The sequence below is a fragment of the Morus notabilis genome, unplaced genomic scaffold (assembly GCF_000414095.1).
Source record: "Morus notabilis unplaced genomic scaffold, ASM41409v2 Scaffold1005, whole genome shotgun sequence".
In the NCBI taxonomy this organism is placed as follows: domain Eukaryota; kingdom Viridiplantae; phylum Streptophyta; class Magnoliopsida; order Rosales; family Moraceae; genus Morus; species Morus notabilis.
In genome coordinates this window covers 336,771-361,249 of record NW_010363292.1, presented here as the reverse complement: position 1 = coordinate 361,249, position 24,479 = coordinate 336,771, and the positions used below count along the sequence as shown (strand labels likewise).

Below are 24,479 nucleotides of genomic sequence, written 5' to 3'. Positions count from 1 at the left end.
GCAAGAGGTGGACCTGACTGGTGGGTTTACGTGGGCCCACCATGTGGGGCCATCTCTAGTATTTACGGAGATTTTTTTCCATCTGAATAAAAAGCATTTTTCATACCGGTAGCCGCTGTTGGCCAAACCGGAGGGGGCCGATTGTGAATCGAGAATAAATCAACATAGAACGACAAAAACTGAAAACGATATCAACTTAAATAAACGACAACAACTGAAAAGCGATGGCCAAAAAAAATAAAAACTTTTCTAAAACGCTGTTTGACGTAATAAAAATAAAAAATAAAAATAAAAATAATTTTTTAATTTAGTGTAAAATGAGAGAGAAATGAAAAATAATTTTTAGATGTTTTTCATTTTTTATTTTCATTTTCTCCTCTCTCGAGCAGAGAGAGAAAAGAGATATTAATAGATTTTTTTACACTGAAAAATAATCTTTTAATAAAATTACCGAACGCATTTTTAAAAATTATTTCTGTCTGAAATTAAAAACGTTTTCATTTTTATTTTTATATAAAAAATAAAATTATTTTGAAATAAATAACGCGGTCGATATTCTTAAACAAACGGCAACAACAAAAAAACGATGTCAACTTAAATAAACGACGACAACTAAAAAGCAATAGCAACGTAGTAAACATACGGCAATTATTATTATTATTATTTTCCCTTGCACTCATCGTCAACTTTATAATATACTCACTAATCGTATGATCGCAACGTTCTGATCCGATAAAATAACAAACTCCCATATCTGTTCCACGTGGCTGATCATGGTCCCACCATTACAGGCGTAGTTGCCTTGTCGTATACGACAAAAAAAAACAAAAACAAAGATTAAAATGCAAGATAATTAATCAGGCTTACCCCAAGCTAAACCCAACTTTTGAATCGGCAAAAAAAAAAAAGAAAAAAAAAGTCAACTGAAAATAAGCACAGATCAGATCGGAGAAGAAGGATGAGCAGCAACGTGACGGGTGCAGGAAAGGTAGTGTGCGTAACCGGAGCGTCCGGTTACATAGCGTCATGGCTCGTCAAGTTTCTTCTTCAACGCGGTTACACTGTCAAAGCTTTTGTTCGTGATCTAAGTTAGTATTTCTTTTTCTCCCTCTAATCTTATCTCGCCATTTTTTCGACTCTTTCTTTCTGTTCATTTTAAGCTTGCCCATCTCAGATTAAAAATGTTCATTGAAGCTTTTGATGGGTTTTCGAGATTTGGTGAATAGTGATCGCTGGTAATAGTAATATAATATTATGGATATAACGTGGAATAACACCTAAAAGGTGTTTGGATGTAGTAATAGTAATTAAAATATTGGGGTGGTTATTGTCCTGTATTAGCAATAAAAATGCTTACTCTTCATTAAGCTTATAGTTAGTAGATAAGGTGGTGGTTTTTAAGTTGGAAACTCGAGCTAATTCAGTTGTGTTTTTTAACAATAGACGATCGAAAGAAAACAGCTCACTTAACTTCACTTGATGGGGCTAAGGAAAGACTCCAGCTTTTCAAAGCAGACTTGCTTGAAGAAGGTGCCTTTGACTCCGCTGTTGAAGGCTCTGAAGGTGTCTTTCACACCGCATCTCCCTTTTCTAATGATGTCAAAGACCCACAGGTTTCTTTCCATCTCCTATCGCTTTTTTTTTTTTTTTTTTTAAATTATTATTGTTGTTTTGTGAACTTAGTTATTTTAGGTGTTTTCTTCTGTGATTGAGGATTTTGTTGATGATGGCAAAGAATCTTTGATATAGAAGAAGCATTGGCGAACCATGGAATCATATGTACAAATATCTTTCTATATTTCTTTCTGTTACATGTTTTCAATATGTTCAATTGCAAAGGTTCTACAGAACTCTCTAACGATAATAGAGAATTTCTTTTGCCCCCTTTCTTTGTGTGTCTAAGTTGAATTATTCTCTTCGGAAGTCTTGTTTATATCTGTCTGCCTCTTTACAGGCAGAGTTGCTTGATCCTGCCATTAAGGGAACGCTTAATGTTCTTAACGCCTGCGCAAAGTCACCATCTGTTAAACGTGTAGTTTTGACATCGTCCATAGCTGCCGTTGTATACACTGGAAAGCCCCGAACTCCAGACGTGACAGTTGATGAGACCTGGTTTTCAATTCCAGACATTTGTAAGGAATTAAAGGTAGAAAGGACAAGCTCCGAGGGACATTCTGTAATCATTTTTTCAGTGAATTTCTCTCCTTCTCACAGTGAACATAGCTCTTGAACAAAAGAGTGAACCACTATAAATCTACGTATTCATATTTTCTGATTTCTTTTAATCTTTCTTAATCACATTCTTGATCTCCAAAATCACGTTATCCGTCTTTAAATTTGACTTATCTTTGGTGACGAATTTCAACCGTCAACACATGATACTCTTGTTAGTGGACTTTTCAAATGTAGAAACAGATGCACGTTGAATTGTCATGATTTATGGCAATGCGTTGAATGAAAATGTTTTCGCTCGCTGTTAACCTGTTTTAATTGTTACAAGCTTTGAAGTCTTTCCTATTTAGGGACAATACTTATTTATCTTTATCTACTGTTGAAATGAAAATTCAGTTACCAGTTAGCGGTTGCTTATACAATAATGATGTTTTCTAGCTATGGTACGTGCTTTCAAAGACTTTGGCCGAGGACGCTGCTTGGAAGTTTGTAAAACAGAAGGGTATTGACATGGTTACAATCAACCCGGCAATGGTGATTGGTCCTCTGTTACAGCCAACTCTAAATGCAAGTTCTGCTGTCATTTCGAACTTAATAAATGGTACTTGCTCTTTGCTAATTATCTACAGAGTTTGTAGGATCCGCTTCATTGATGATGAGTGACAAATCTCGATTTGTTATTTACTTACATCATTAATCTTAATGAGATATCCTAACAAAACATCTGTGTTTGTTTAATGCAGGAGCACAAACGTTTCCGAATTTTACTGTTGGATGGGTGAATGTCAAAGATGTCGCCAATGCTCATATTCTGGCGTATGAAGTCCCTTCAGCTAGTGGAAGATATGTTTTGGTTGAGAGCGTTTCCCACTACTCAGAAATTGTGAGAATCTTACGAGAGCTCTACCCATCTGCACCACTTCCCGATAGGTAAGTTCTCCCTGTTTCCTTCATACTTTTTGGACTTCTTATCATACAGGGTCTTTAGCACAAATTACAAATGTTATGTTCATTTCACCGATTTCAGTTTAGAATTCGAGTTTTATTACAGTAAAAAATTTTTAAAAACAGTCACATATAACTTTTTTACTACAGTAAAAAGCTCTCACATAAAGTCACGTCTCAAATCGAATTAAAAACTCGAATCAACGAACTAAACGATAGAGTTAGAAGACGTTACACAATTCATACTATTCTTTGGGATTAGGATGTACCATGAAGCCCAATTACCGCCATTGGGTGATAAAAAGAAACGCTCTAGACTATCGAAAATTTCTTTTTTAACGCCCGAGACAGTTTCATTCGATCATCCAGTGGCTGAAATTTGGGCTCTGTGATGCATCCTAATCTTTTAGGATGTACACAGTATTCACACAAACGGTCAGCTTCATTACATGTTCTTTTTTCATCTATTGCATATCCAATAATATTCACTACAATATTTCCTTCGTTTTTTTTTTTTTTTTTTTTTTTATCAATTTTGAAATGAAATTGGCAGGTGTGCAGATGATAAACCATTTATGCCAACATATCAGGTGTCAAAGGGAAAGGCAAAGAGCTTGGGAATAGACTACATTCCATTGAAAACCAGCCTCAAGGAAACTGTGGAAAGCTTGAAGGAAAAGCAATTTGTCAATGTCTGAGTGGCAATAGTATATTCTCCATGTCCTTTCCTTGATAAAACAAATAGTTATGAACCCTAGCTTCTTGTTGTTTTTCTCCTTACTATTTAAAACTCCCACTTAAAAAGATTTTTATCTTAAATCATAATTTAAATATACACAATTAAACATAAATTTAAGTTAGAATTTTAACTCATATTATAACTTAAATTTAATTTAAAATTTGTACTCAAATTACTGTAATTCAAAAATGCAACTAACAAGCACAAGAGCTTTACTTTTTGAGGGTTGTTTTGCTAAAATTAAAGTGAAGGGATTAAAAAACCCCTATTAAAAGTTCAACTGTTCAAGCACAGTTAGTGCATTTTTTTTTTTTTTTGCCGCAATCAACTCTGCAGCCTGCACGTTCTATTTTTGTGTTATGCTTCCATGGAAATCATTGGTTACTCGTTCACTTCACCGATTTGAGTTTTCAGTTTTAAATTTTTATAATAAAAAATTTTTAAAAAATATCACATTTAATTTTTTTTATTATAATAAAAAACTCTCAAAAAATATTATATCTCAATTCAAATTAAAAATTTAAATCTGTAAAATAAACGAGTCCTGAATCTCGTTTATTTCACGTGTCTGCTTCATGGTCCCACCATTACGGCAGCAGTTGCCTTTGCGGAACATGGATAAAAATAAAGGGATTCTTTACCGTGAAATTCAAAAAAAAAAATTTCAACGTAAGTACTGTTTTTTATGATTAGATTATTTTTTTATGGCTAGATTTATAACAATAAGTTTTTAATTCAAACTTAATGAGATTTTAATGTTAAAAAACTAACAGTAAAAAATCCCAAAAATAAAAGGTGGAAAATTCAAGAATAAAATAATTGCACATTAATTGAGCCTTTAAGAAGGTTTACACGAAAGCTAAGCCCAAGTTTGAAACGGCAAAAGAAAAATAATAATAATATAATAAAGAGACAGTCGTAAAGAAGCAGAGAGAGCAGTGAGAAGAGAGAAGCCAAAAGGATGAGCAGCATCGTGACCGGAGCAGGGAAGGTGGTGTGCGTAACCGGAGCGTCCGGTTACATAGCGTCATGGCTCGTCAAGTTTCTTCTTCAACGCGGTTACACTGTCAAAGCCTCTGTTCGCGATCCAAGTCAGTTTTCTTTCCCTCTCTCTCTCTCTCTTTTTCTTAGTGCATGAATATGAATATATGACCCTCTTGATTTTCGCCATCTTCGAATCTTTCTATTCCTTTCAATATGAGCTTTACCCATCGGCCACTGAGATTATGCCTGATTACAAGTGTTTTCATTGAAGCTTTTGATGGATTTGTCAGATTTGGTGAATTTATGTTTAAGCGAAATAATATAATATATTTATATAATATGGATGTAAATTGGAATAAGACGTAAAAAGTGTTTTGTTTTTTTTTTTAATTATTACTATTGTTTTCTGAGTCTCTGACGGCGTTTGTTCCTTGGACATTTCCGGTTTCGTGATATTCTTTTTGATTTTAATATTTGTTCGTTTTTATGTCTAATGTGTATTTTGTTACTACATTTGTGGGGGAAAATAGGAAAGTGAAGTGGGTTATCGACAGCTAATGAGGTTGAGAAATTGTGGAAATTGAGCTGGCATAACTTGGTGCTGGTGACTTGCAAAACTTGGTGCTGGGTTTTGATTGGGGTGGTTTTTGTCCTGTATTAGCTATAATATTCTTAGTTTTGTTAACCTTTTACTTAATAGATTAGATGGTGATTTTGAAAGGGATAGTTGAGCTAATTCAGCTGTATTTTGTTGCATAGATGATCAAAAGAAAACAGCTCACTTAACTTCACTTGATGGGGCTAAGGAAAGACTCCAGCTTTTCAAAGCAGACTTACTGGAAGAAGGTTCCTTCGACTCTGTTATTGAAGGCTCTGAAGGTGTCTTTCACACCGCATCTCCCTTTTATCATGATGTCAAAGACCCAGAGGTTTTCTTTTCATCTGCTACTACTCTTTTTTCCTTCTTGTTTTGTTGGTATTTATGAACTTAGTGCTTTTTTAGTAGGAGGGAAAAAACTAGGAGGGATGGGTGTGAAAAGATTTTAGTGAAAGGATTTTGGGACCTATCGTTGTTTGGTTGAAAAGGGAAAAGAGTAGGGAGTGGATTTGGTGAACGATTGCTTCGAAGAATCCCGCTTTTACTCTTTCGCAACATAGAGGGATTAGAGAAGAGAATCATACCCAACACAAAATGCTCTCTTCTCCCTCTCCATTTTCCCCAACTGGGTTAATTTAGGTGTTTCTTTATGTAGTTGAGAATTTTGTTGACAACAGCAAAGAATCATTTAAGATAGAGTAAGCATTGGGGAACTATGGAACCACATACAATCTATATCCTTCCAAATAACCTTACATTAGTCTGTGAAACGTCCTTAGAATGATCTCTAAGCAAATAATCTAGTAAGCATCATCTGCTTCCTTTAACTATTTTTTCTTTATTTTCTTTTAAATTTAAATATTTTTCGCTATCTCCTCTCCTTAACTATGTTTGGTAGGAAGGAAAGAAAATAGGATAGAAAGGAAATATGGAAGTGATGGAAAGGAAATTGATTTTTTTTTATGTTGTTTGGTATGAGAAGATGGAAAGAAAATGAGCTTACCTTCACTTGTTTGGTATTGGAAGTTAAATTGGGAGGAAAGAAAAGATCTTACTAGTAAATTACTTTTATACCCTTAAATTTTTTGCTTGGATGTTGATGGAGAAAAGGGTAGTTTAGTAACTTTGCTCACTTTAATGAGTTGTCCCCATTTTCCATCTCATTTTCTGCCCACTTGTGGAAAGAAAAAAAATGGTGGGTCCACATGTATTATTTTCCACTCCATTTTCTCTTCCTTTCTCTTCTCTCTACTACCAAACAACCTACATTTTCATTTTCCCTCCCAAAATTCCTCCACCTTCTTCCTTCCTTCTACTTTTCTTTCCTACCAAACATACTCAATGTTGCTGCCGTAGCTTGCAATATCAGATCAATATAAGCAAACATTCTAGAAAACTCTCTAATAATAAAGAAATAAAAGAAGTCCCTTTTTTTGTGTGTGTGTGCGTGGGCGCAAGTTAAATTTATTCGATATGCTGCCTTGTTTTCAGGCAGAATTACTTGATCCTGCCGTGAAGGGAACGCTTAATGTTCTTAACTCCTGTGCAAAGTCTTCATCTGTTAAACGGGTGGTTTTGACGTCTTCCATAGCTGCAGTTTCATACAATGGGAAGCCCCGAACTCCAGATGTGATAGTTGATGAGACCTGGTTTTCAGATCCAGATATTTGTAAGGAATTAAAGGTATGGGCCAATACTCTTCTTCATGGTCTTTCCAAATGTAGAAACAGTGATGATTATTAACTTGTTAAATAAATGTTGTTTACCTGTTTTAATCGTTAAAAGGTTTGTGTACCTCGGAAAATCTTTCTTATTTGGGGACTTTACTTCTTTATCTTTATCGACTAAGGAAATGGAAATTAGTTAGCAGTGAGAGTTGCTTGCACCATAATTATGTTTTTTGTGGCTTTCTTTCATCTCTTTGCTTCTAGCAATGGTACGTGCTTTCGAAGACTTTGGCTGAGGACGCTGCTTGGAAGTTCGTAAAAGAGAAGGGTATTGACCTGGTTACAATGAACCCGGCAATGGTGATTGGTCCTCTGTTACAACCAACTCTAAACACAAGTGCTGCCGCCATTTTGAACTTAATAAATGGTACTTTCTCTTTTTTGATTATCAACAAAGTTTATAAGGATCTGCTTCATTGACGAATGATGAAACTCGTATTGTTATTCCATTTACATCGATCTTAATGAAATACGGTAACCAAGCAGCTTCTGATTTTCTAGATATCTCTTCTTGCATGATATGAATTTGGTGATGGTTTCTTCATCTGTCTGTTTGATGCAGGAGCACAAACGTTTCTCAATTTTACTCTTGGATGGGTCAATGTCAAAGATGTCGCCAATGCGCATATTCTGGCGTATGAGGTCCCTTCAGCTAGTGGAAGATATTGTTTGGTTGAGAGCGTTGCCCACTACTCGGAAATTGTAAGACTCCTACGTGAGCTCTACCCATCGTTACCACTTCCGGAGAAGTAAGTTCTCTTGTTTCCTTCTTACTTTAATGCAAACGACAAACAGTCAGAAGAAGCTATACATCACATCCAATTTTTTTGGGATGTACCATGAAGCTCAATTTCAGCCATTGGGTGATGAATAGAAGTTATCTGAACTGTCAAAATTCTTCAGCTAAAAGCTGACTACTTTCTTTTTAACAGCTGAGGTTGTTTCTTTTCATCATCTGGCGGCTGAAATTTGTTCTCCATGATATATCCTAATTTTTAAGGATTTAGATAGTATTCACATAGTCAGCTAAACTTCATGTTCTTTTTATGTGTTGCATATGCTTAATATTCATTACGCTTTCATCAACTTTGAATGAAATTGGCAGGTGTGCAGATGACAAACTATTTATGCCAACCTATCAGGTGTCCAAGGAAAAGGCGACGAGCTTGGGTATTGACTTCATTCCATTGAAAACCGGCCTCAAAGAAACTGTGGAAAGCTTGAAGGAAAAGCAATTTGTCAATTTCTGAGTGGCAGTAGTACCCCTCTTCAGGTCCTTTCCTTTATAAACCAATGGTTATGAAGTAGGAACTCTATTCTATTCGGCTTTCGAATTAGTATTTTGTGGGGCACAGGACTCTCCACTCTCCATATCTTTGTCTCTCAGCTTGTTGCTGCGTTTTTCATATATGTTTCAATTAGTCTCTAATTTTCCATCCACGGAAACTGAGATGAAAACAATACCGTTTTATGCTAGAATAATGCAAAAATGAAACATTGTTTTTGTGTGAACTGGAGAGAGTTGCATATCGGATAATAGCTGTCCATTTCATCTTTTCCGAATGAAAATGACTGTTTTTATGTTCACATATTGCTCACCTTTCATATTGGGATTGTTGACTTTACTATGTTTTATTTTTACTCCGTGACAAAGGAATGTGTTTATGTTGTAGTAAGTATGTCGTGAAAAGTAATGTGTTCTTTTTCATTTGTAGTAAGTAATATGGGAAGCAAAAGGCAAAATGAAAGATCAGAAAAGGGGGAAAAACAAGCGTCAATATGAATGTGGACATTGAGAAGCTTCAAGAGAAATCTTTCAAAACCCAAAATAATGAAGTTGAGAACTTACGAAATCGCCAATAGAACAAAACCTCCAAGTTGCGTATGGCCAAGAATATTTTATAAACTAAGCAGATATTAAACAATTAGACTGAGAAAATTAGGGCATAGCCTTTTCCATATCATGCTAACGATTATGTATACACGCTGTAGAGAATTCAAAAAAATTAAGTTTCCCCTCCCCCAAGAAAAAAAAAAGAGAGATAAGTTTCCTATCTAATCTCCTAAAATCAAGAGGTAATTTAAATACAAACTATTTACACGAAAATAAATAGGAGATTTCTACGGCTGATTTAAAAAAAATTGCATGATTGCTAGGTTTCTGTTTTTCAATATCAGATTCATATAAAAAATGGTTTGTTCTAAATTTTTTCAAATCATATGATTTTAATCAAATTAAACAGTTAAAAACATACGGTATAACTCTATGAGTATAAGATCTACATAGAAAGAGCCCCAACCTTCCGGAACAAGACTGTCTTTTTCTCTCTCTTTTTTTGAATTCGGATAATTAGACCGAGTCATTGGACATTTTGGATAGAAATATACAAAACCTCCTCCAACCAAAAATGGTCTGAAAAATCGAATATCATATACTTTCTTTTCAAATTCACAAATTAAGTGTTTTTTTTTTTCCTTCTTTTTTTTCATGAACCTGTCATTTAAAAAAGAAATTGTTTCCAAAAGAAAAAAAAAATTTGTTATTTGGTCACTGAACGACGTGTTATTTTATTTTCAAAAAATGTCTGGCATTTAAGTATAAGAACCATGTTAATTGATGTCGTTTATTTAGTCTTGCCGTTTCAAATGGTGATTTTCCGTCGCATAACACGTCGGGTGCGTTTAGAACTCGTTCTAAAATAATTTTATTTTTTGTATGAATATGGAAATAAAAACGATTTCAATCTCAGATAAAAATCATTTTTGAAAATACGTTTGTTAGTTTTATTAAGATATTATTTTCTTTATAAAAAACTCATTAATGTCTCTTTCTCTCAACTCAGAGAGGAGAAAACGAAAACAAAAAATGAAAAACGATTTCATTTCTCTCTCATTTTACACTAAATTAAAAATCATTTTCGTTTTCATTTTTTGTCTTTAATTGTGTCAAACACCGTTTTAAAATATTTTTTATTTTTTATTTCTTGAAAAACATAAAAAATAAAAACAAGAATAATTCTAAACACGGTGGTTGTTTTTCACTTCTAATAATTACGTCTTTTTTTAAAAAAAAAAAAAAAAAGAAAGAAAGATGAAGAAGCAGTGCCAGCAGCAGCATCTCTGCAAGACTGCAACCATGTATGTACTAGTACTATTATCGTAACCGACATGTCGTTCATGAGATAAAACATCTTGTGTTTGTTTGTACACTACTTGCCGTTTATTAGAATCCCTTTAGGCGGCCTTTGACTCCTTTACACTTTTTTTTTTTTTTTTTGGTAACGACTTTGACCTTGAGCTGTAATGTAATGCTTAAAAGCAGTAGTAAACTTGAAACAAATAGTTATGAACCCTAGCTTGTTGTTATGTTTTTCATATATGGTACAACTCCCAAATTTTTACTTGAAAAAATAAGACATCAATACCATGGTAGTATTTATGTCAAATTGGCAGATGCTATATTTCCTATTTAGTGGAAAACTTAGTTGATGTACTTGGTGACTATGCTATTAGTTATTATTTGGAATAGCTTTGACATTTGATATCAACCCTTTTAATTTAATTGTCGTGAACATTGTTCTTTAAAATTATTTTAATATTAAGGTTATTAGCATGATTAATTCCTAAATTGATATTGTTATTAATTCCTAAATTAATAGCATTATTAAGGTTGTGAACATTTAATTTTGACAAATTATTCTTTGAATTTTGCTTCGTTTTGGGTTTTCTTTTTTATTTACAGTTTTGGTCTTAATACTACAATTGACAAACAATTTCTTGAATTCCTGAAGAGATAATCATGTCCCAATCACCATTTGTAGTTTTTGAGTGGTTCTAACTAACCACCATGGAGGGAATATTTTGCATTCGTGTAACTAATTTCTTAAATATATCAATTATTATCCGGTAAGACGTGACTGTCTTCTTAAAATTAACAAATCTTTCATCAATTTTAGTTTAAGAGACCAAATAAATTAAAAAACCAAAATTTTAAAGAGTAATTTGTCAAAATGAAAAGTTTTTGGACTGAAATGATATAGCGTTTGTAATTCATGAATTGATGCATGAGCATACTTGAACTTACGAGATGGCCTACGTCTGGGTCTCATAATAATGCTTGGGCCCATCAGTTGGGTGTGTTCACATATTGGGTGTGCTCACAGACTCGTAAAAGACTTCTTGAAGTAAAGACCCAAACGAATAATGCTTGGGATAGATTCTCGAATAATGTTTAAAAGATTTAATTGCACCATTCCCATTAAATGTAACTTTTAAAAGAATGGTTGCGTCACTCCTACATCAAGAACTAAGAGTATTAACAACCCGTGAGATTTTTGACGGTTTTTTTCCCTTAAAAAGAGCAAATTTTGACGAATTTGAATGTTAAAGAGTGTGTTCGTTTCCACCTAAAAACTCAAAAAAGCCTACTCGAGCTCAAATCTTGGCCCAAGTTAGTGTTCAACTTTGGGGAACTCGAAACAAAACTTGAGTTAAACTCAAGTAATATACCCGGTTTTTAAGTTCATGGCCACCCTTGAATTTGAGTTAAGATAAGGTAATTTGTTGTTTCTCTCCTCACTATTCACAACTCCTACTAAAAAAAAATTTAATCTCAAACTATAATTCACACATGCACAATTAAATATAAACTTAAATTATAATTTTAACTTATATTATAACTTAAATTTAATTTAAAATTTATATTCAAGTAACTGTAACTCAAAAATACAACTGAACTAAGCACAAGAGTTATACTCTTTGAGGTTGTTTCACTAAAATTAAAGTGAAGGGAAAAACCCCCTATAAAAGTTCAACTGTTAAAGCACAATTGGTGCATTTTTTTTTTTTTTTTTTTTTTTGCCACAATCAACTCTACAGCCTGCACGTTCTATTTTTGTGTTGTGCTTCCGATGGAAATCATCAAATCTACCATAAATGGGTACCACGTGTCTGCTTCGTGGTCCCACCATTACGGCAGCAGTTGCCTTTGCGGAACATGGATAAAAATAAAGGGATTCTTTACCGTGGAAATCGAAAAAAAAATTTCAAGGTAAGTACTGTTTTTTTTATTATTGGATTATTTTTTCATGGCTAGATTTGTAACAATAAGTTTTTAATTCAAATTTATAAGATTTATTGTTAAAAAATTATCTAACAACTAAAAAAACAGTGATAGAGCACTTTTTAAAATTCCATAGTAAAAAAATCCCAAAAATAAAAGGTGAAAACTTAAAGAATAAAATAATTGCACATTAATTGAGCCTTTAAGAAGGTTTACCCGAAAGCTAAGCCCAAGTTTGAAACGGCAAAAGAAAAAAAATAATAATAAAGAGTCAGTCGTAAATAGGGCCGATAATATGGATTACGACACGATTCAAAATTAACACGAATTTTGTTAGTTAGAGTTGAGAAAAAAGATATTCGGGTTAGAATTGGGTTGACTTGAAATTGATACGAAAAACACTGATTAATTTCATATTAAACCCGCCTAACCCGAACACGACTTAAAACTCGTAAAAAACTAAAAAATATATATATTTTTCATTTTATATTTTAAATTTTATTATAAACTTGTGATATAATGATAGTTATACTCAAAATATTATATTATTATTTGCTTAATTTTAATAGATGTTATTGTAATTTAGTGTGTTATAAATTTTAAGTTATTTTTAATATGTAAATAACTAAATAAAAGTATACAATTTTCGTGTCAATTTTGAGTTCACGGGTCATGTCACGAGTCATTTTCGAGTCGTATCGTGTCATTTCATAAAGTGGTCGTGTCGTATTCGTGTTGAAGTTTTTAAAAAATTTTATGTCACGAGTCATATTCAGATTGACTGTAAATTAAAAAAAAAACGATCAAAACACGATAAGTGACACGAATTGTCACCCTAAACTCGTAAAGAAGCACAGAGAGCAGTGAGAAGAGAGAAGCCAAAAGGATGAGCAGCATCGTGACCGGAGCAGGGAAGGTGGTGTGCGTAACCGGAGCGTCCGGTTACATAGCGTCATGGCTCGTCAAGTTTCTTCTTCAACGCGGTTACACTGTCAAAGCCTCTGTTCGCGATCCAAGTCAGTTTTCTTTCCCTCTCTCTCTCTGTCTTTTTCTTAGTGCATGAATATGAATATATGATCCTCTTGATTTTCGCCATCTTCGAATCTTTCTATTCCTTTCAATATGAGCTTTACCCATCGGCCACTGAGATTATGCCTGATTACAAGTGTTTTCATTGAAGCTTTTGATGGATTTGTCAGATTTGGTGAATTTATGTTTAAGCGAAATAATATAATATATTTATAAAATATGGATGTAAATTGGAATAAGACGTAAAAAGTGTTTTGTTTTTTTTTTTTAATTATTACTATTGTTTTCTGAGTCTCTGACGGCGTTTGTTCCTTGGACATTTCCGGTTTCGTGATATTCTTTTTGATTTTAATATTTGTTCGTTTTTATGTCTAATGTGTATTTTGTTACTACATTTGTGGGGGAAAATAGGAAAGTGAAGTGGATTATCGACAGCTAATGAGGTTGATTATTGAAATTGTGGAAATTGAGCTGGCATAACTTGGTGCTGGTGACTTGCAAAACTTGGTGCTGGGTTTTGATTGGGGTGGTTTTTGTCCTGTATTAGCTATAATATCCTTAGTTTTGTTAACCTTTTACTTAATAGATTAGATGGTGATTTTGAAAGGGATAGTTGAGCTAATTCAGCTGTATTTTGTTGCATAGATGATCAAAAGAAAACAGCTCACTTAACTTCACTTGATGGGGCTAAGGAAAGACTCCAGCTTTTCAAAGCAGACTTACTGGAAGAAGGTTCCTTTGACAATGCTATTGAAGGCTCTGAAGGTGTCTTTCACACCGCATCTCCCTTTTATCATGATGTCAAAGACCCACAGGTTTTCTTTTCATCTGCTACTACTCTTTTTTCCTTCTTGTTTTGTTGGTATTTATGAACTTAGAGCTTTTTTAGTAGGAGGGATGGGTGTGAAAAGATTTTAGTGAAAGGATTTTGGGACCTATGGTTGTTTGGTTGAAAAGGGGAAAGAGGAGGGAGTGGATTTGGTGAACGATTGCTTCGATTGGAGAACGATTACTTCGAAGAATCCCGATTTTAATCTTTTGCAACATAGAGGGATTAGAGAAGAGAATCATACCAAACACAAAATGCTCTCTTCTCCCTCTCCATTTTCCCCAACTGGGTTAATTTAGGTGTTTCTTTATGTAGTTGAGAATTTTGTTGACAACAGCAAATAATCATTTAAGATAGAGTAAGCATTGGGGAACTATGGAACCACATACAATCTATATCCTTCCAAATAACCTTAGTCTTTTCTTAAATGTTGCTGCCGTAGCTTGCAATATCAGATCAATATAAGCAAACATTCTACAAACTCTCTAATAATAAAGAAATAAAAGAAGTCCCTTTTTTTGTGTGTGCGCGTGCGCGGGCGCAAGTTAAATTTATTCGATATGCTGCCTTGTTTTCAGGAAGAATTACTTGATCCTGCCGTGAAGGGAACGCTTAATGTTCTTAACTCCTGTGCAAAGTCTTCATCTGTTAAACGGGTGGTTTTGACGTCTTCCATAGCTGCAGTTTCATACAATGGGAAGCCCCGAACTCCAGATGTGATAGTTGATGAGACCTGGTTTTCAGATCCAGATATTTGTAAGGAATTAAAGGTATGGGCCAATACTCTTCTTCATGGTCTTTCCAAATGTAGAAACAGTGATGATTATTAACTTGTTAAATAAATGTTGTTTACCTGTTTTAATCGTTAAAAGGTTTGTGTACCTCGGAAAATCTTTCTTATTTGGGGACTTTACTTCTTCATCTTTATCTACTAAGGAAATGGAAATTAGTTAGCAGTGAGTGTTGCTTGTACCATAATTATGTTTTTGGTGGCTTTCTTTCATCTCTTTGCTTCTAGCAATGGTACTGGCTTTCGAAGACTTTGGCTGAGGACGCTGCTTGGAAGTTTGTAAAAGAGAAGGGTATTGACCTGGTTACAATCAACCCGGCATTGGTGATTGGTCCTCTGTTACAGCCAACTCTAAACACAAGTGCTGCCGCCATTTTGAACTTAATAAATGGTACTTTCTCTTTTCTGATTATCAACAAAGTTTATAAGGATCTGCTTCATTGACAAATGATGAAACTCGTATTGTTATTCCATTTACGTCGATCTTAATGAAATATTGTAACAAAGCAACTTCTGATTTTCTAGATATCTCTTCTTGCATGATATGGATTAGGTGACGGTTTCTTCATCTGTCTGTTTGATGCAGGAGCACAAACGTTTCTCAATTTGACTGTTGGATGGGTCAATGTCAAAGATGTCGCCAATGCGCATATTCTGGCGTATGAGGTCCCTTCAGCTAGTGGAAGATATTGTTTGGTTGAGAGCGTTGCCCACTACTCGGAAATTGTAAGACTCCTACGTGAGCTCTACCCATCGTTACCACTTCCGGAGAAGTAAGTTCTCTTGTTTCCTTCTTACTTTAATGCAAACGACAAACAGTCAGAAGAAGCTATACATCACATCCAATTTTTTTGGGATGTACCATGAAGCTCAATTTCAGCCATTGGGTGATGAATAGAAGTTATCTGAACTGTCAAAATTCTTCAGCTAAAAGCTCACTACTTTCTTTTTAACAGCTGAGGTTGTTTCTTTTCATCATCTGGCGGCTGAAATTTGTTCTCCATGATATATCCTAATTTTTAAGGATTTAGATAGTATTCACATAGTCAGCTAAACTTCATGTTCTTTTTATGTGTTGCATATGCTTAATATTCATTACGCTTTCATCAACTTTGAATGAAATTGGCAGGTGTGCAGATGACAAACTATTTATGCCAACCTATCAGGTGTCCAAGGAAAAGGCGACGAGCTTGGGTATTGACTTCATTCCATTGAAAACCGGCCTCAAAGAAACTGTGGAAAGCTTGAAGGAAAAGCAATTTGTCAATTTCTGAGTGTCAGTAGTACCCCTCTTCAGGTCCTTTCCTTTATAAACCAATGGTTATGAAGTAGGAACTCTATTCTATTCGGCTTTCGAATTAGTATTTTGTGGGGCACAGGACTCTCCACTCTCCGTATCTTTGTCTCTTAGCTTGTTGCTGCGATTTTCGCATATGTTTCAATTGGTCTCTAATTTTCCGTACGCGGAAACTGAGATGAAAACAATACCGTTTTATGCTAGAATAATGCAAAAAAGAACATTGTTTTTGTGTGAACTGGAGAGAGTTGCATATCGGATAATAGCTGTCCATTTCATCTTTTCCGAATGAAAATGACAAGGGAATGTGTTCATGTTGTAGGAAGTACGTCGTGAAAAGTAGTATGTTCTTTTTCATTTGATGTACTATTCCTGTATCTTAATATCCTTTCACGAAGAAAGTTTTGTAAGTTGCCAAGGGAAAATGAATCCCATCAAGATTAACACAAAGAACTTTTATCTTATTATCAATAAATTTGTGCAGCATTATTAGTTGTTCGTGCAACATTGATTCCAAAAAACTTGAAAGAAATAAAGCTCGCAAGAGCAATTCCAACCCACGCTAGATTGGCGTGGAAAAGTGGGTTTGCCGTGGAGAATTTTCTCCATCCGAGCACCATTTTTCACGCTGTTTTGGTGTGAATGGTGTCGGGGTGAACAGTGGAAACTCAAATTTAGTGATGCCCTATTCATTCAATACCAAATTTGGAGGAATACCAAATTAATAAAACAAGGGAGACAAAAAAGAATATACACAGAATATTGTTTTTTGTATTAAAAATAGTGTCATGGGTTGGAAATGAATTTATTGTTTGAAGTGAATGTTACATCATTTTGGTGTGAAAAATAACCCCATTTTGATGTTTTGCCATTATGTTAGGGCAAGCATTTTCCTAAGAGAAAATATAATTCCATCAAGAATACAAATAAATCTCATGGAACCAAAACAACTGTGATTGACGGCACTAAATATATATATATATATATATTTATCATTACAGTAACGGCTTATGCAACGGCATTATTAAAAACTTAAAAAGTAATACAACTTATTAAAAAGGCTTGATTCGGCCAACATATTAAAAAAGAATCATAAGTTTATAATGAGTCAAAGATAATGTTCCTTACTCAGAATGAGATTTGACAATGAAATTCCGGTAGCCGGTAGGACTCACACAACCGGCGGGCTCCGCAGTCTGAGTTTAAGTCTGAAATTTATTCTTAATTTGCCCTAAATATCCGTCTAACATTGTGTCCGCCGTTGCGTTTGTGACAACTCTGATTGTCAAATAAAAAACTATATTGTTAAACTATGAAAGTTTTGACGTAAAAGTAGTCAATTATACAGCGAAAGAGGTTTATCATACAAAAGTTTAAACTCACCTTCAAATGACTTCTTACAGGTATCTGTAAATGCAATGACAACGGATGCCGCTAGAGATCCTAAGATGAACTTTTTGCCATGTCTTTACTGAAAAAATCAATTAACAAGTTACACCAAAGGCCAAAAAAAAAAAAAAAAAAGAAGAGAGAGAATGCCCAACTAATAATTCTGTCTTCTAAAAAATTAGAAGGCATTTTTAAAGAATGTAATATGGGAAGAAAAAAGCAAAATGAAAGATCAGAAAAGGGGGAAAACAAGCATCAATATGAATGTGGACATTGAAAAGCTTTAAGAGAAATCTTTCAAAACCCAAAATAATGAAGTTGAGAACTTACGAAATCGCCAGTAGAACAAAACCTCCAAGTTGCGTATGCCCGAGAATATTTTATAAACTAAGCAGATATTAAACAATTAGACTGAGAAAATTAGGGCATAGTCTTTTCCAAATCATTCTAACGATTATGGGCCCGTTTAGTTCGCTGATTCGAGTTTTTAATTCGAGTTAAGATGTGATGTTATGTGAGAGCTTTTTACTGTAATAAAAAAGTTAGATGTGACTGTTTCTGAGAGTTTTTTACTGTAGCAAAACTCGAATTCTAAACTCGAATCGGTGAAGTGAACGGGGCCTATGTATACACGTTGTAGAGAATTCAAAAAAATTAAGTTTCCCCACCCACAAGAAAAGAAAAGAAAGATAAGTTTACTATCTAATCTCCTAAAATCAAGAGGTAATTTAAATACAAACTATTTACACGAAAATAAATAGGAGATTTCTACGGTTGATTTAAAAAATTTGCATGATTGTTAGGTTTCTGTTTTTCAATATCAGATTTATATAAAAAACCGGTTTGTTCTAAATTTTTTAAAATCATATGATTTTGATCAAATTTAACCGTTAAAAACATACAGTATAACTCTATGAGTATCAGATCTACATAAAAAGATCCAAATACATATGTATAAAAGAAAACTAAATGATATTAGCCAAAAAAAAAAAGGAAAACTAAAAGATAATTGTTTTTTTTTTTTTTAGAATAGCTAAGAGATAATTATTAACTTTACTTAGGTATATATGCAAATTAAATACAGCCCAAGCAATCAGTATAAGAGCCCCTGCCTTCCGGAACAAGACTGTCTTTTTCTTTCTCTCTTTTTTTTGAATTACCGAGTCATTGGACACTTTGGATAGAAATATACAAAACCTCCTCCAACCAAAAAGGGTCGGAAAATTTGAATATCTTATACTTTCTTTTCAAATTCACAAAGTGTTTTTTTTTTCCTTCTTTTTTTTAATGAACCAGTCATTTAAAAAAGAAATTGTTTCCAAAAGAAAAAAACAAAATTTTTGTTATTTGGTCAATGAACGACGTGTTATTTTGTTTTCGAAAAATGTCTAGCACGTAAGTTTAAGAACACAATGTTAATTGATGTCGTTTATTTAGTCTTGCCGTTTCAAATGGTGATTTGCCGTCGCATAACACGTTGGTTGCGTTTATAACTCGTTCTAAAATGATTTTGTTTTTTGTATGAATATAGAAATGAAAACGATTCAATCTCATAGAAATCATTTTTAAAAATACGTTTGGTAGTTTTATTAAGAGATTATTTTCATTATAAAAAAATTCATTAATGTCTCTTTCTCTCAACTCAGAGAGGAGAAAACGAAAACAAAAAATGAAAAACGATTTCATTTCTCTCTCATTTTATACTAAACTAAAAAATCGTTTTCATTTTTATTTTTAATTGTATCAAATACCGTTTTAAAATCATTTTTTTTTTCAAAAACGCAAAAAATAAAAATAAAAATAATTCTAAACACGGTAGTTGTTTTTCACTTCTAATAATTACGTCTTTTTTAAAAAACAAAAAAGAAAGAAAGAGTAAGAAGCAGTGCCAGCAGCAGCAACTCTGCAAGACTGCAACCATGTATGTACTAGTACTGCTATCGTAACCGACATGTCGTTCATGAGATAAAACATCTTGTGTTCGTTTGTAAACTACTTGCCGTTTATTAGAATCTTTTTAGGCGGCCTTTAACTTCTTCACACTTTTTTTTTTTGTTTTTGGTAACGACTTTGACCTTGAGCTGTAATGTAATGCTCAAAAGCAGTAGTAAACTTGAAAAGGGAAGGAAAAAATTAAAAAAAAAAAAAAAAAAAAAAACCTTAATTCTACCAAGTAGACGGGATTTTATTACATAAAATTAGCATGTTGGTTAGCCTAGCTCTGCCAACATTTAAGCAGAATCTACAACCAAAAAAAAAAAAAAAACTGCAAAATCGCTGTGGCAATTCATCACCCTCACTTGAGATGAGAACCCGGATCTTCCACTAAGTCATTGACATTAAACATAACCAAAAATATGATGAATAGCCCCAAGCTAAATTAAAAGTACTTAAAGTCATAAACCATTGCCTAAAAGTTTTTGCTTGTCCTGGACGGCACCAAAGTGAAGACCGCTCTACTATGTTGCTTGAGAGAAACACACGAGTTGCTAATATCTTGTAAAGGTGACCTTTCTAAAGAAGCAACAAGTCTATTGCCGTGTGTTTGTGCTTTTCTTCTCACATCATTTGAAGCCTCCTTTTGCTTGCTACTGCTACTTTGATTACGATTGGCATGATGATGACGATCTTGATGGTTCTCTTTCAAGCGACAAACCAACACCCTCTTCTCCATTTCATGTTGTCCATCCATGGAAGCTAGCGCTGAAGATTTGGTCCTCGTTTCGTCGGTTTTTTGTTCCTTCTTCAACCATTCGAGCTCATTTCGGAGGAAGTACATTTGTGCTTCTAGTTGATTCGCTTTGTTTTCAGATGAGATTGCCTTTTCCCTCCATTCTTGAAGCTAAAACAAGAAACCAGAAACTCAATGCCTAAAACAATCTTTAATGTTTACTATATGCAAAAACATAACAAAGATATTGGGCGCACTGAACTCGTTTCGAAATAATTTTATTTTTTTGTATGAAAATAAAAATAAAAACGTTTTTAAACAAAAATTATTTTTAAAAATGCGTTTTGATAATTTTATCAAGAGATTATTTTCAATATAAAAAAACTAATTAATGTTTTTCTTTCTACTCGAGAGGAAAAAACAAAAATAAAAAATAAAAAATGACTAAAAATTATTTTTTATTTCTCTTTTATTTTACACTAAATTAAAAAATTATTTTCATTTTTATTTTTTATCTTTATTGCTTTAGACACCGTTATAAAAAAGTTATTTTTTAAAAAACATGAAAAACAAAAATGAGATCTAAACACGGCCATTATTATAGCATTCTTACAGAAGAATGTAGTGATTGCATTTGGTAATCGTAATCGACGGCTCGATCTTCCCAAAAGTCTCGAGAAGCCTGCAATTCTTGCATTTCTTCCCTTACTTGACCCAACATCTCTTGCATCTGAGACCACTGCTCTGTCTCAGCTCGGACTTGCTCTAGAATTCTTCTCACTATAGCCTTACAACGCCCTGAGCACACAATCTCTTCATTCTCCTGCAGGGGGGAAAAAAAAAGGAAAGAAAAAGTTGATAAAAATAGATTAATGACAAATCAACAAAATCATGCATGAAGATTAAAAAACCAAATAAAAGCTAGAGACCCTTTTGTTTACTTTTTCTAAATTTTTACCTTTTGGGGTTGTTCTATTGGCGATGACTCGGTAAATTCAATTCTCTTAGAAGTGGAGGCAGAACTGGCAACTGAACAATTGGCTGTGGAGAGCATGGACCCACACTCCTCCTTCATTCTCTCTAATAATGTCCCATTTGACAACCCTTCCATTTTTCTTCTCAGAATCTCCACCTGCATTTTTTTTGGGGGGGGGTTTTTTTCAATTAGAAAAACACCCATTTGAAAAACTATGATGAAGAAGAATATTTAAGCATTTTTTTGTTTGTTTTTTTTTTTTTTATAAAAATGTTAAAATTACTCTCAATTAGGGTACTATAGAGTGGGCTATTGATACTTACATTGGAGTCGTCACTTGAAAAAAAGCTCTCATTAAGTCTAGATTTTGTTCTGATGGAAAAGCTGACTTCTGCCATCTCTTGGATCTTTTTAACGCAAATCTCATCCGATGTTCTTCTAAACATCTTTAGCTCTCTTTGAAGAAGAGCAGCTTGTTTATCAAAGTTGTGACATTTTCGAGCCCTCGAATTCTTGACTTCCAAGTTCCTTCTCAGCTTCTCTAGCTTCTCTGCCAATTGTTGAATCTCTTCTTCCAATTCCACCTTCACATTTTCATCTTCGCAAATTTTCTGTCTCTCCTGAGAAATCCACACATCATTTGAAAGAAAAATTCAAACACTAGCAATTCAAAATAAATAAGTAAATAACCAAGGAAACTATTCCATTGATCAAAGTTGCATGACACCATTTATTAATTACTGTTAAACACTTAAAGAGGAGCGTTAAATTTAGTCAAAATCATATCAAAATTATCAAAAGATATGCAAAACTGACAGGACAAGATCTTTTACAGTTCAAAAAAATGCCCTTCAACTCTCTACATTCCAGAACCCCAGTTAGATTTTAAAAAATGTGGTTTTTTTTTTCTCATTCTAGAATTTTCTCATCGACCAAACAGGCCACCATATTTGATCGCCCCAAGTACGTTACCAACACACTTGAAGTACTAACTACATATACAACCACTCTGTCCATGTTCAGTTCAGAGTTGGGTTTTCCTAAAGATGAAAAACTTCCATCCATTTTCCCAGGAAACAAACAGTAAAAAGAAGAGATTAGAGATGAACTACTAACGTAAACAAGAGAGTGAACAGCAGATTTAAGAGTCCTCTCCAACTTAACTCTGGTCCTCTCAAGCTTCTTAACCGCAATCTCCTTCTCCATCCTCAGCAAATTACACTCCGCCCTCAACATCTCCGCTTGGAATCTCCACTTCCCCTCTTCCAACGCCGCCATTTTATGATCACAACCACCACCAACACCACCATCTCCACCAATCATGACCTCACTTTCTCTCTCCTCAACTCTCTCTCTCCTCCTCCCCTCATCACCCCCGCACTCGTTTCCCAACAACACTATCGGAACGCTCACTTTTGTGAACACTCTCTCTTGATCGAACAGCGTCTCCAGCTTCCCCTTCCGGTCCTTCCTGGATTTTCCGGGAAAGTTCGAGGGGGATTTTCCCGGGAAGTTCTTGCTGCTGTTGACTTTCCGGCGAGGCCTCCTTGGCAGGTGCAGGATTCTCGGCGTAGGAGGCGGCGGTGGGTACTGCCATTTCGGCCTTCTCGCCGCGGCTATTGCTCCGATCGTCACTGACATGTTTGAATGAAAACTTTGAAAGTTTGATTTGTTGGGTTTTGAAAGAGAAAAGAAACTAGCGGTTTCGTTGGTGTTTCATTGAGTCAGAGAAAGAAAGCTCTGTATGTTTGGGTCTTTTGTAAGGAACTGATAAAGAGGAGAGAGAGAGAAGGACAGAGACAGAGACATGGACAGAGAAGAGAGAGAGAGCGTGCAACCTCGTTAAGAGCAAGAACAGGGATTTCAAATGAAAGCTGTTTGTGCTGTGTTCTTTTTAATTTCATTTCATTATTTTTTTTTGTCCGTTATTTAGTGCATGGGAATTTGAATAGGATTTTTTGGATTTGTTAATGTTTTTTTTTTTTTTTTTTTTTTTTTTTTTTTTTTTTTTTTAATGTTGTGTTGTGACGGGTTTATCCTTGTGTGGCTATTTATTGAGCTGGCCACTACCGAATCCCAGTTGGGACCAAAAGGACAAAAGCAATAAATATTTGCCGTAGATTTCATTTCATTCATTGTTAATTCATCATGCAAACATGAGATTTGCACATTAATCATGTTGCATCTAAAGAAATAAACATGCAATTATATCAATAATTAAGTTAGCAAATTAGCAAATCTAACCTCAGTCCTAGTCTACAAAATTTAATCATGAAAGTTTGAAATTCAAAAAAATGAATAATAGAGCACGGAATCATACACATAATTAATAATTTTTTAGGTATACCGATTTAATAAGTTGATAATGCAAAAGTCTTCATTTCATTTATTTCAAATGACAAAAGCAAAGTACTCTAGAAGATAAATAAACATATAAAAATGAATGGGAATACTTTTGCATATACATTGACCTGCCCTTGCCTTGTCCAATGAGGAAACAACACAATAAACATATAAATTGATTGCAGAAGCTCCATTTTAGCGTTACCAAATGCTTTATCATAATAATTAAGCTGCTCACGAACCTTTTTTTCTTTTTTATTTATTTTTTGGCTAAAGATTCGGGTTGTTCTTTTGTTCAAAAAAAGACAACTCGAGTTTCAATTTTATTCAAGTTCATATTCTTTTAAGTTCCAATTTTATTCAGCTTTATTCAACTTTATTCAAGTTACAACTTCAACTCAAGTTATAACTTAAATTCAACTCAAAAATTACCTCAAGTTACACTTTAAAAGAACAAGCCCTCAAGAACGTGATTTATTCGAATTATAAACAAAGCCTCGCTCGAGGCCTTTGTAAAAATAACTCTTTTGAAAAGTTTTATTAGTAAAATAATTTCTCAAAAATTTTTATTTATAAAATGACATCTTTTTACAAAGAATGAATAAATATTTTTTTTCAAAAAAAAAATAAAAAAAAATTATTTTATTAATTTCACTTTATTAGATAATCATTTTAACATATTACCCACCTAGCTATTAATATTAAGCAACGGCTTCGACCTTGAACAGACAATATCCCACTAATGATTTTTTTTTTTAGAAAAAAGAAAATATATATATATATATATATATACGTATATATTTATGAAGTTGTGAGTTTTAAAGGAAATCACACAGACCAAGAGAGAGGAGTGTCATTGTCCAATTTGGGTTTCACATCATAAGTCACACCAGAAGGAAATGATTAATCAATGAAGTGGTCCGTGCCG

The 24,479-nt window shown here is 33.8% G+C and overlaps 4 protein-coding genes across 5 annotated transcripts; 3 read left to right on the top strand and 1 right to left on the bottom strand.

Moving 5' to 3' along the window:
* Positions 1-866: 866 nt before the first annotated feature.
* Positions 867-3,908, top strand: LOC21398416 (cinnamoyl-CoA reductase 1). The gene is made up of 6 exons (XM_010104062.2): positions 867-1,088; positions 1,444-1,613; positions 1,955-2,146; positions 2,611-2,773; positions 2,916-3,102; positions 3,671-3,908. The coding sequence occupies exons 1-6, from the start codon at positions 959-961 to the stop codon at positions 3,813-3,815; spliced, it is 987 nt and encodes a 328-aa protein (XP_010102364.1). The 5' UTR covers positions 867-958; the 3' UTR covers positions 3,816-3,908.
* Positions 3,909-4,741: 833 nt separating this feature from the next.
* LOC21398415 (cinnamoyl-CoA reductase 1) lies at positions 4,742-8,677 on the top strand. The gene is made up of 6 exons (XM_010104061.2): positions 4,742-4,947; positions 5,600-5,769; positions 6,930-7,121; positions 7,370-7,532; positions 7,728-7,914; positions 8,271-8,677. Exons 1-6 carry the CDS (start codon positions 4,818-4,820, stop codon positions 8,413-8,415), a joined length of 987 nt encoding a protein of 328 aa, XP_010102363.1. The 5' UTR covers positions 4,742-4,817; the 3' UTR covers positions 8,416-8,677.
* On the top strand, positions 4,743-16,639 carry LOC21398414 (cinnamoyl-CoA reductase 1). 2 transcript variants are annotated; one of them, XM_024169452.1, is made up of 7 exons: positions 4,743-4,816; positions 13,113-13,243; positions 13,902-14,071; positions 14,664-14,855; positions 15,104-15,266; positions 15,462-15,648; positions 16,005-16,639. In XM_024169452.1, the coding sequence occupies exons 2-7, from the start codon at positions 13,114-13,116 to the stop codon at positions 16,147-16,149; spliced, it is 987 nt and encodes a 328-aa protein (XP_024025220.1). In that variant the 5' UTR covers positions 4,743-4,816; position 13,113; the 3' UTR covers positions 16,150-16,639. The 2 variants fall into 2 exon arrangements, with proteins under 2 accessions (XP_024025220.1, XP_010102362.1); XM_010104060.2 differs by lacking the exon at positions 4,743-4,816 and having other exon boundaries at positions 13,057-13,243.
* Positions 16,640-19,745: 3,106 nt separating this feature from the next.
* LOC21398413 (golgin subfamily A member 4) lies at positions 19,746-22,969 on the bottom strand. Its single transcript, XM_010104059.2, has 5 exons — positions 22,325-22,969; positions 21,532-21,828; positions 21,191-21,364; positions 20,846-21,055; positions 19,746-20,403 (listed from the first exon to the last, which is right to left on the bottom strand). Exons 1-5 carry the CDS (start codon positions 22,847-22,849, stop codon positions 19,972-19,974), a joined length of 1,638 nt encoding a protein of 545 aa, XP_010102361.1. The 5' UTR covers positions 22,850-22,969; the 3' UTR covers positions 19,746-19,971.
* Between the last annotated feature and the right edge of the window lie 1,510 nt (positions 22,970-24,479).

Coding starts and splice junctions, on each gene's coding strand:
- LOC21398415 (XM_010104061.2), top strand. CDS start 4,818: ATGAGCAGCATCGTGACCGGAGCAGGGAAGGTGGTGTGCGTAACCGGA. Junction 7,122..7,369: donor ATATTTGTAAGGAATTAAAG/GTATGGGCCAAT, acceptor CTTTGCTTCTAG/CAATGGTACGTGCTTTCGAA. Junction 7,915..8,270: donor TCGTTACCACTTCCGGAGAA/GTAAGTTCTCTT, acceptor TGAAATTGGCAG/GTGTGCAGATGACAAACTAT.
- LOC21398414 (XM_024169452.1), top strand. CDS start 13,114: ATGAGCAGCATCGTGACCGGAGCAGGGAAGGTGGTGTGCGTAACCGGA. Junction 14,856..15,103: donor ATATTTGTAAGGAATTAAAG/GTATGGGCCAAT, acceptor CTTTGCTTCTAG/CAATGGTACTGGCTTTCGAA. Junction 15,267..15,461: donor CATTTTGAACTTAATAAATG/GTACTTTCTCTT, acceptor TGTTTGATGCAG/GAGCACAAACGTTTCTCAAT.
- LOC21398413 (XM_010104059.2), bottom strand. CDS start 22,849: ATGTCAGTGACGATCGGAGCAATAGCCGCGGCGAGAAGGCCGAAATGG. Junction 21,365..21,531: donor TTTCAAGTGACGACTCCAAT/GTAAGTATCAAT, acceptor AAAAAAATGCAG/GTGGAGATTCTGAGAAGAAA. Junction 21,056..21,190: donor CAATAGAACAACCCCAAAAG/GTAAAAATTTAG, acceptor TCCCCCCTGCAG/GAGAATGAAGAGATTGTGTG.
- LOC21398416 (XM_010104062.2), top strand. CDS start 959: ATGAGCAGCAACGTGACGGGTGCAGGAAAGGTAGTGTGCGTAACCGGA. Junction 2,147..2,610: donor ACATTTGTAAGGAATTAAAG/GTAGAAAGGACA, acceptor GATGTTTTCTAG/CTATGGTACGTGCTTTCAAA. Junction 3,103..3,670: donor TCTGCACCACTTCCCGATAG/GTAAGTTCTCCC, acceptor TGAAATTGGCAG/GTGTGCAGATGATAAACCAT.